The sequence below is a fragment of the Atta cephalotes genome (genome assembly GCF_000143395.1).
Source record: "Atta cephalotes unplaced genomic scaffold scaffold00003, whole genome shotgun sequence".
Taxonomy (NCBI): domain Eukaryota; kingdom Metazoa; phylum Arthropoda; class Insecta; order Hymenoptera; family Formicidae; genus Atta; species Atta cephalotes.
Genome location: NW_012130067.1, coordinates 5,421,410 through 5,433,441, shown reverse-complemented (window position 1 = coordinate 5,433,441; position 12,032 = coordinate 5,421,410). Strand labels below are relative to the sequence as shown.

Sequence of the window (12,032 nt, the reverse complement as noted above, 5' to 3'; positions counted from 1 at the left end):
TAATTATATATTAACTAATTAGTTCTGTATAATAGTAGACACGTATTATTATATATAATAAATTAAGTATATATATATATATATATATATATATATATATATATATACACACGAATATGAAAATAATTTTGTTGGATTATCAATATAATTACGTAGGAATTTGAAACATGATAAGAAATACACTGCAAAAAATTTTGATAGCAACCAATTTGAGCGTCGTAGGTATAATCATTGATGATATAACAAAATTATTTTTAGATCTATATTTTTAAAGCTCTAGTTAAATTTTTAGATATTTCAGAAAAACTATCTTTTCCGTGAATGCGTGTACATGGAAAGTGGAGAGAAGGACTCGCTGTCAAAGTTTTTCGTTTAGTCGAGCAATTTCGCTGTTTCAACATCGTTCGTTAACCTCGAGTTCGCCATTTCGGATCGTATGGGATATAGAAATTTTGCAAATTTTTATACCTCTTCGTTGCTTACACTTTTTGTTAAACTTTTTGTATTCAGAATCTTTGTTTGTTTTTTTTCCAAATATGTATTTATCTCATTGTAGGTGCAAAAATTTTTTGGAATTCAGATAACACGAATAAAATTTAATGATACCTTCGCTCAGTATCGAGACTGTCGAATTAAAATTGAATTAAATTGTCGAAATTAAATAACTTTGGCTATCGCCAAAAGCAAAAATTTTTGCTTCGAAAAATGCTTTTATCTCTCGATAAAAAATTTCATAATTAGTCTTTCATAAAATTTAGAAACTGTTTTATCTCCATTACGTTTAAATTTGATAAATTGCATCTAATCGAAGCTGAAATTAGTAAACAAGACGACATCATTCGAACGACGATCAGACAAAGATTCTTTTCATGATGCAAATTACCTAAACCAGCTGACGATTGAAATTTATTGAGCTGCCGTCTTCGTGAATACATTCGCATCGTATGACGTCCGATGAGTATAAATGGATAGTCTACGAATACTTAACTCTTAACTGTGGATATGCTTTTTTATTACATACTAATGGATGTGAAATCTTAAAGATTCCTCCTTTTAAAAAGAAAAAAAGGAAATAAAAATAATTTCTCTTCATTTTGTATACGTTCTTTAGCTTGTATTTTCTTATATTCAACGGACAGAATCAATTGATTTATTTTTAACTGTGATATGCTTTTTTATTCTATACTAATGGATGTGGAATCTTAGAGATTCCCTCTTTTAGAAGAAAAAAGGGAAATAAGAATAATTTCTTTTCATTTTATATATGTTCTTTGCTTGTATTCTTTTACATTTCAAAAATTAATTTAGTTATTTTCAAATGATGATATTGATAATTTTAATAATTTTTAAGAATATTAGTAAATTAAAAAAATTTAATTCTATGCAAGAAAGTATAGCAAAGGTCTCGGAGACTCCCATTTGAGGCTTATTCTGCGTTATTAAGATGGAGCAAACAGACCAGATATTATAAATACAGTATTATTTTTACAGCTGCTGTGTCTGTCATCGTAATGAAAAGTTTTAAAATGATTTTAATAATTTTATTAACATAATTTTGATCCAAGAGTCAAACTTAATTACAGCATTCTAACAATTTTATGTTATTTCGACTTGAGTTCTTAGATTAATTGGAGTTTAATAAAAACTTCACCTTTTGATTGATCACACTATATATTTTCGTAACATCAGCCTTCCTGGCTTTCACGCGACCAATTTAAGCGACATTGTTACGAGATCCATACGGGTGCGAGCTGTCGAGGAGTGACTCATTCTTCTCAATCTAAATTGGAATGGCTATTGATAGGGGAGGATCTGGTAAAAAGGATTAGTACAGGTGTTTCTCCGATGTCGCGCGCGTTTTATTCTTTTGTAAGGCAAACGGGTAGCCCGTGCATTACACAGTCGATGTTGTGGTAATGAAAGACACCTGGCTGCGATAGCATTGAATGCAATCAGCTTGATAAATATTAAACTAAGCGCATGAACTGGCACTTTCCCACTCGGCACTTCAGCCAGTTCTTTACACTTATAATTCTATTTATAATGCACGAAATTTACTCAATTTTCATTACCAATAATAACATAATTAAGGCTCGCTTCCACCAATGTAAGATTAATCCCGATTTAATTTACTGTTTAGCTTTTATACATTAAATTAAAAGATTAAAATTAATATTACGTTGGTGGAATATTGACATTGATCGAACCTATTTATTAATATTCCCCTTTGTATGACTCACGATCATTTTTTATTTCAGGGAGCAAACAATAGCTTGAAAATGGGGTTGAGACGACGACGTAACAAACTGAGCGGGACGTCTACGAGGCAATCAGCTTAGATCTCGTGAAAGAGAAGATGACGACTGCCATGGCCCGGCTACCCTGCAAACAATCGTCGTCGCCCTCGCAGCAGACGAGAGTGAACAATTTCGGAAGTAGCCGGAATCCATACTGGGATATGCAACAGATCAGGCATTCCGCACCATCGTACGTTAGAAGTCATCACCGACATACCGACTATACAGGTGAGAGCGCGTGAGAACGCATTGCAAAACGCATTGCGAATCGCATTGCGAATCGCATTGCGAATCGCATCGCGAATCGATGCGTCAAGGCACTCTATTGACGCGTACATTCACTTGAAGAAGAAGAAGAAGGGAGAAAAAAGAAATTTCTACACGCGTCTTTCGAATCGCTCAAAGTTCCGCCAGATGTAAAACAAATTTCTATCATGTGCCGGTATGGTACATTCCAGAGGTATCATACCAGAGAATTGACCAGCAAAAGCGCAAAAGCGAAATACTATTGGTTTTGAATCATCGTGCGGCTATAACGTGCGAATTGAGTCGAGATCGAATTTTATTCGGCGAAATGAATCCATTGCCATTACTTCCGTTCCAATTTTTACATTTTATTTTATCGACGTCAAATGACAAGCTTTTCTAAATATACTGCGAATTATATACAGTTGTGTAGTTGTACCTCCCGATGAGAAATTATCCGTCCCATTTTCTGCCTTTACGACAATTCGGATTATCTTCGTCATTAACGTCCTATTGTGCGCGATCGTGTCACGTCCGATTAAGGACGAACGCCGATAGTCCGATAGTCTCGTTTCGACAATTTATGGCGAGCGCAATGCCGCGATTCGATCCAACAAATTTAATGTTGCGATAACACGTCGTCAAATACACTTCGCGATAGTGGCTTGTGATTCTCTCAAGGATCGACATAAATTTTCTCTAATCGCGACGAATTCTTTTCAACACGAAAAGACATGCCTGGTAGATATTAGTCCAAATTTCACATCTATAGATATATTTGCGAAGAGGTGTCTGTTAAAAAGAAAAAGAAGAATTAAAATTACGTTACCATTCCTGTCTAAATCATATAAACTTGCACAGAAAAAACTGGACTGGAGAACAATTTTGCTGAAATATAAAAAAACTAAATACGGATCTGAAAATAAATTTTGTTAGACCATTAAAATAATTGTAATAGAAAATAAAGCTCAAGCTGATTGTTAGAATATAGAAATTTTTTGTAGCATTGTTCATCATGCTTGAGTTTTCTATACAAACATTTTTTGATGGTCCAATAAAAATTTTCCAAAATTTTTAGATATTTCAGCAAAATTGTTCTTTCTATGTGAAGAAAGAACGATAACTTATTATATTATATAGCTATAGATAATTATAAATAATTATAGTAATTATAAGTAAATTATAGTAATTATAAGTAATTATATATAGATAAACTTATAAATTTTCAATGAAATTCAAATTAATTCCTAATCAATTTCAATTTCATGCACAGAAAGAACGATTTCATTGAAGTATACAAAATTTAGCTGGATGTAGATTTGAAACAACTCTTTGTTGGATCATTAAAATAATTATGTAGAAATCTCAAGCATAGTGATTAATGCTGCGCAAAAATTGTGACATTTTAACAACTAATTTGAATGTATTACATAATTATTTTGATCCAAGCCATTATTTTCAGATATATATCTAACTAAATTTTTAAATTTTGCTAAAGCCTTTTCCGTATTGAATTTTGATAAAGAGATATAAAATAGAACGAGCATGAAATGATAGAAAGTCCCCATGATTTTTGCATATTCTCCTCGGTGATTTCGCCATGTGTTGCGATACAATACGTGGCCTTGACGTTGCCTCTGTCATAACTGACTCTTTTTTTTATCGCCAGTATGTGTCCCAGCCATTATCGCAGTCGGTGGCTGCCTCTCCGGAGAGAAACGCCGGGTTTTATCTGACTGGCGTTCTTTGGAGACATGTGCGTGTCGGACGATGTTGGGCACATGTCGTCAATCAGCGACGATGCGAAAACTGAAGAAGAACTCACAGATGCTGCCGTTCGTCAACGGTTGCTTGTCCGTCGTTAACACTTGCCCTCGGCAATCTTGGCACATAACTGAAGACATTACTTGCTCGAGCAAGATATTCGTCGCGCGCGATGACGCGATTGTCGCCGATGATGCCATAGAAATGAACGTGTCGCCAAACAGATTGGTCTCTGATGATATGAAAAGAATGTTAGATGGCGTGAAACGGTTGATAACGAGAAAACACGCGTGTCATTGATTAAGTCGACATAAACTGGCTTTAACGCTGATTCTCTCTCTGTCCGCGATATATGTTCCTCTTCCTATATATCGGGGATATCCGGCTTGTAAATCTACGCGCGGAAAGAGATTATCGCCAAATTGCCAATTAGTATAAGTAAGATTATATACGAAAGCCGCTCTAATTGGCGGCAGAATTCTATTTCGTATGCAACAATCATTCGTACGTTCCGCATTATTAGCATTTCATCACGTTTCTTAATAAACACCGCACGCGCGCAAATTGAATATTAAATAGTCTCGCTCGCAATTATTCGAAACACTAATGAAATACTTTCGTAGCATCGACTTATTCGGATCATGGATTTTTGTGCGTACATTCTGGAAGTCTCGCGCATATTTTCTCTTTACATATCTAATAAATAAAAATATCGCTGTTATTTAGTCACTTTTTGTCACCCTTTTTTAACAAGTTACTCAAAAATTACTACACATTCAAAATGGATTATTATAATTATTTCTTTTTAAGCTGACATGAAATTTTTAAAATATAAATGGTCTAATTATATTTTTATTGTCTTACTTAAAAACAGTGGTTTATATTCATTCACTGTTGTGCTGATTGATTGGATAGTAGTCCAGTGTTAAATTTGTTGTTTTTAAATTTAAAACTTTAAAGTAAGTATGAAACTGAAAAGCGACATGACTTTTTAAAGAATACAATTATTTCTTGCACTCAAAAAACACGTCTTTGTTTTCTTGTTGCAGTTTTCTTGTTTCAAAATTTTATTTATTATTTTTATGTGATAAATGTATTTATCTCTTGCTCTAGATAATAATAATGTTTAATTTTTATTTTGTTTGATGAATATCTTTATATTATTATATATAATAAAATAATTATTTATTTTATTTTATAAAATTACATCAGAGATGTATTTGTATTCCATTTCATTCAAATCTTTGTTCTATTCTTATCATAAACTTTGAAACCATGCTATGAAAAGAATTTGTAGCATATATTAAATTTTTCAAAACTGTACCAGGAAAAATAAGACTAAATATTTTTTACTCTTAAGGAGGAAACCTGGTTATTAGAGAATAAAAATTTTCGTATTTTTTTGCTTTAATCGATAGTATTACTCTTTAAAAATATACTCGTAAAGATTGAAATTCAAAATACTTTTGTAGTTATAGCGTAGTTATATATGAGAAACAGGTACGCATCGCGTAGATATACAGCGATATCGAAAATACGTTTAAATACGTTTTAAATATGTTTAAATATGTTTTTCTCAAAACCACTTTTTCGACATTGGCGTACAAGATATTCAAAAACTATTTGAACCAATCGACTTCGTCCAAAGTTTTTTAATTACATAATTGCCAATATAAATGAACCAAAAACATTTGTTAAAAAGTTATTTTTGCATAACGAAGTCGAAATTTTATATTCAAAATCGTAATTTTTTTTTTCAAAGTTCCACAATTTTTCCAATTTGATACTTTTCTTCTATTTTTTTTTAGTTCATTTAAAATAAAATATTATTATCTAATTTCAAAAAATTTTTGGTATTTTTGATTCAAGCAAGAATTACAGGCTCCACATTGTACACTAATTAGCAACGTCTGTGCTGAAGCACAATAATGATTAATATATAATTTATTATTGTATTCATTATTTTCATAAAAAATTATTGTTGAAATATGTATATAATAAATTACCCCTAAAGTTTTAGAAAGATCGGTTTCATGATTTGTTTATAAAAAATTCACAAAAAAATAGCGATCTAAAAACCTAACCAGATTCCTCCCTAATCATTACTTTAAAAATATAATAAAAAAATGTTTTAGTCATTTTTGATTATTATTTAATGTCTGAAAAGTTACTTTTTGTCACTTTTCCTCAGTCACTGTTTCATTTTTTTCGACTGGATAGCAGCGCTGAAATATGTATAAAAAAAAATGAGTGATAACGAGTTTGAAAAGTGATAGAGAAATTAAATATTTAAATACTTATTCGTTAATAAAAAATTAAGCTTCGAATAAGCTGAGGCAAAACGCATGCACGTACCGGTGTGAAACGTGATTCTTCCGGGACATTTGATCAGCCTGGCATAAATATTAGAGATCAAAGACCCTATTGGGAACTGATATTCTAAAGAGAAGCCGGTTTTCATAAATTTAGCGATTATGTGGGGACCCACTGTCGCACGTGGTTCAATCAGGTATCTGGTCTGAAAACGGTGTTTCCTTCCAGAAAGCGGATTATTTACACCAGTAATCTCTCACTGATGACCTTTTTCTTTACGCCGTGTTACGTTCGTGTTACAGGAAAGCGGAAGAGCGCTGTTGAACTGCTGCAGGAAACGAAAGCCTTCTACGTAAAGAGCGAGACCGTGCTGGATCGGAAGCAGGAGCTGAAAAATAGCGGACACTTGCAAGTTTCGCAGCTGAGCGCGCCTGGCGCACCGCCTCCGAGATTGCTGCGAAAATGCACCGGCAACTCATGCCCCATGCAGCCGACGTCGCCGTCGCAATTGCAACCAACTCCCATGACGCCGCCTTGCTGCTGGGCTTCGTGTCACGAACAAGACAGACGTAAATCGCTAGAGATCTTCTCTTAGAGAAATCTAATATTGATTATTAGATTTATTACTGAAAGACAGTAATTAATTATTAAAAGCACTGAACAACAGTGCTTTTAATACTTTAAATAAGTAATTCCCACAGCACACTTTATCCGAGAGAGGTCTTTAAGAACGTTCTTAAAATGTAAAAATATCTTCTGCGTGTCTTTAAGACGCTCTTTGGAAGTCTATGCTGTATAAATTAATTACTATCGTTTACTATTAATAATTAGAATTTATATTAGACCGATGAAAATAAATCAATTAAGAGAAATAAACTTATTTTCAGTTAAAGCGGATCTTGATGCTTAAATATTTCAAAGTGAATTTATATACATATCGAATTCTGTATTTTTAGTATTAAATTTGTCAATATTAAATTTCTGTATATATATTTTTTTTTCTTACAATTACAAAATTGAATTGATTAATGTTTCGACTTCACATAATTTTTTTTCAAAATCTACATAGAATTGAAACCATGTTCAAAAGAATTAAATGATACATTTTTATTAATTATGAATTATATTTTATTAATTACTCACTTTTGCAGCAAATACAGTAACAATCTACTTTTGTTACAATTTTGCAGTAGATGGGATTCTGAGTCCTCAACAAACACTGCCACCCGCGCTGCCACCGAAGAGTCCACGTTTGGTTCCGGTTCCCCAAAGACGGACGATTTCGGGACCCCCGAGCGGTACCGGGGGCGAGTTGCAAACAAAGCTGCGTCGACTGCTGAACACCGACAGCAAGGAGAATATGTTCTTTCCCGACAGCCCGCCGCAGAGCACGGCACAGAGCAACGGAGTGCCGACACGAGAGGAGAAATTCCGATATTCGCCCGGAAGTCTCTCGCCCGGTTGTCGGGACGATGACCGTATTCTGGTGAGAAAAAAAATCACGACATATCGATCTTCGCTTCGTGCTATAATACCATCACTCATCTTCCGCAGAGTCGTGCACTATTTTAAGCTGTGCGATACATCTCAGCGTTCGCATACACATACACTTTTTTGTCAAGGGAATTTATATACGTGTTCATCAATGAACACTACGTTGGTTGTGTCATTACACGTTGCCTTATTTTTTCGCAGCATTGCGCGCCGCAAGATGTTCGTTTCAAGTTTGGCAGAAGCAACTCGCATTCGCACACTTCGGGTAGATCCGGTCGGAAGTCAAACAGCTCGCCGTCGGTGGAAAATACGATATGCCACAAGTCGCTGCCAGATTTACACACGAGTACGCGTCGCCGAGCATCACTCTCACCGCGCGCATCCACGAAATTATCCGCGAAGCCATCTGCCCATCATCAGGCTACAAACACAAGCAATTGCCCGGACTATGAAACTAGTTCAGATTACTCGGATCACAGTTTTAAACGTGATGCCGTTTGTTATCGCAGGTAAGTGAATTCTGCTTGAGTCAATGATTTGTACCACTTTTAATAATGATACAAATTGCCAATAGATCCAACAATTTTACTTAGTTGATTTTAAGTAAAGTGGATGATCAATTGTGGTGCATTTCTAATCCATTTTTTAGTTCCCGCCATATCAGGCGATCTTTGGGATCTGGTGGCGGCGATGCGAGCAGCGTGTTATCCTCGGGTGGACGAACACAGAAGTCATCGGGTTCCAGCAAGTTGAGCCACGGGGCGACAGCCAGAGACTCCGGCGGTTCCTCTGGACATTGTACTCATCGTAGCGAGCCAGCGCCCAGGATACAGGTACGAACAGTTTGACGAGATATATATATATTCCAAGATCTGTTTGATCTTAATCATCGTTGATCTCTCGCAGGATTGTTGGGCTCATATACGCAGAGACAGCGGTGCGTCCACACAACATTCTACTGAAAAAGACCGATCTAGAAAAGGCAGCTACATTGGTGGAACACCGCCATCCGTTGTGAGGCACTACAGTCCGGAATCTGAAAGTAGCAATAGTCAAACAGATTACAGCCCAACTTGTAATTCAAGGTATTCAAACGCCTTTCACTTTTAATTACTTGAGATGTTTGTAAAGAAGATTTAAAATTTATTGTCTACCCGAAGGAAATTAAGCACAGCAACGTTTGTTATAATGTGATTATGATTTTAGGTTCTCTGATGGTTGGAAGGAAGGTCGCGGTCGACCGATCCTACGATCTAAATCAGACATTAGCGATCGATATTGGCGACAGGATAATGGCCGTTCCAGCAAGGTATCCTCTCGCCCGCCGCGATCGATGACTCAGCTTGAGAACTTCTTCGACCGTTTAGGACTGGACTCGGATAACTATCAGCGTATAACGGAACCTGACTCCAAGACGTCGTCGCCCATATTCTTCGACAGTGTCAGCTCTGTGGACTCGGCATTGGGACTCTACTCCTGGGTCGGCACTAATCAGACGAATCAGGGTAGTCAGTGGCAAAATAACTGCAGTATTGGCATGGGTAACGATGAGTGTAACCAAAGGGTAAATGATCCACCGAGTATCGTCGAGCGAAACGCACGTATTATTAAATGGCTTTGCCAATGCCGCAAAGTGCAGTTAGGATACAGTTAAACAACGAGTTTCTCAGCATGAATAAATTCTTTCATTTCCAATGACAGTATATTTAAATCAACGATGTGGTAATGTTTATCGTTTTGCAAAAAAACGGTATACTGCAGTAATTTCAAATTCATATGTTTCTCGTAAATGTGGAATTGATTGTCGCTTTTCCTCTTCCTTTTTACAACTTGCATAATATTTAATCATTTAAGAATTTTTATTAATTCTATATTAGCTGTTTATATAAGCGTACAATTAAAAAATATCCTTTTAATTTATTATGATAATAATAGATAAATCTGTGCCATTCATAACCACTTGTTACGGTTCTATACGGTGTGCCTTTCATTGTCATTACACATTCAGGGTAAAGAAGAAGATTTTTAAAAATGTATTTTCGTGATATTGCGTTAATTTGTATAATAAAATTTATATAGACAATTTTGATGTCTAATATTTTGAGGGCACACATATTAAAAATTTACTTATACTTAATATTATTCTTGGACAAATTTGTTATTATATATTTTAATATCATTAATTTTGTAATAAGTCTATGATGTGTTGATACGCGAATTTTTCCTATTTCTATTTAGCAAAGCAATACTAGACTATTACAAGATATTAGACGCGCGCGCGCGCATAAGGGGAACGTGGAATTTAATACAATTTTGATGTGAAGTTGTATAAATTTAGCAATGCGTGTTCCTCATTTTCAATTTTGAGAATGATTAGTTGATTTGTAGAGAGAAAGTACTCAGACGAAAGATATTTACCTCGACTTTATGAAAACTTATAGATATAATTTCGTAAAAAGAATGATTAAAAAATGTTGCCTTTACTCTTGTTGGTTTCTAAAAACCACGTACATTTAAAGTGAAATAAGCGTTCAATTGATGTTAATATTTGATGAAATTTAGAAGAGTGATCAATGAGTTACAAATAGCTTGATGTTAAACGATAGGCGAAAATATGATTCCAATTTTGTAGTCTAGTAGGAATATTGGTGTAATTTACATTAATATATTGTATAAAGTGAAAGCGCTCATTTATCATTATATTTTAATAATAATCTACAAAGGTTTACACTAGCTTCACTAGCTCATCAATTTTTGTTTTAACGTCATACAACGTAATCATACAACGTAAATCATATAAAACAAATATAAACATATATTTTCTAAATTTAGAAATTTACTTGAAACTGATCTGATGATACATATTTACAAAGACTGCGTGAACTTTACAAATGACATAGCTTAATACATGACATGGATCTTATTGCACCATAAATTTTCATTATTTCGCCAGTTATAGCACAAATTTATTATCGTACTTACAAGGAAATATATAATGCAGAAACTTTGTGTTGTTAATGTATTAATAATACGAGATATAATTCAATAATTTGTTAATACTAATCAATGTTTCATATTTTGCATTTCAAGAATTATGTTTACATGATTAGTTATACGGGGCAATTGTACTTATACTTTATACTTTTTAGGATTCTATTTAACCTGATACTCAAATTGTTTAATCTAAATTTTCAATATTTTTATAGCTGATGTAATTACAATCAACATATTGTAATGCATTTCGCAAAGTACAAAGACATTAAATATAAAATATTAATGAATCGATTATAGTTAACTTTTCGTTTTATGAAGTATCGTATTATATAATCTTTATTTTCTGAGCAGATTATAGTTTCATCAAATGATGTACTTCTGCTCTCTTATTCCTAATATATATGAACGAGAAAGAAAGGCGGAGCAATCATTCAAGTAGTACATTCACATATGTGCAATTGGATAAGAAAGGCAGATTGAGCGGAAAATTTGCAATCGAAAAAACATTTGATCCTGATAACTTCATAAAACGGGGGATCGTATTTTATGATTAAGAAGATTCTGCATTATCTATTTCTTATTTTTCTTATTTTTCTATGAAGGAATCACTTCTATTTTTTACTGTGTAATAACAAACATGATCTTCATTCACATAATTCATGTAGAATTTAATTACTGGCTTTTTTCTTCGGCTATTTAGTTCTCCCTACTCTCTATGGCAATCAAATGGTAGTATAAGAAACTTTGGATGTTCACGACACTTATGTGATTCATATATTCTTGTAACACGTGATTTTTGTGTAATACAAAATACACAGTTATTCTTAAACTTCTCTGATTTCAGATGATATAGGTGTTTTAAATGTATAATCAACAGTTTCGCGTAACTAAAAATATGATAAAACATTTAAAAATAGAAAGAGA

The 12,032-nt window shown here is 33.8% G+C and overlaps 1 protein-coding gene across 1 annotated transcript; it reads left to right on the top strand.

The window, feature by feature from the left end:
* Positions 1-2,356: 2,356 nt before the first annotated feature.
* Positions 2,357-9,768, top strand: LOC105625587. Its single transcript, XM_012206909.1, has 7 exons — positions 2,357-2,525; positions 6,923-7,189; positions 7,811-8,106; positions 8,316-8,623; positions 8,764-8,947; positions 9,021-9,199; positions 9,321-9,768. Exons 1-7 carry the CDS (start codon positions 2,357-2,359, stop codon positions 9,766-9,768), a joined length of 1,851 nt encoding a protein of 616 aa, XP_012062299.1.
* The last annotated feature ends 2,264 nt before the right edge of the window (positions 9,769-12,032 follow it).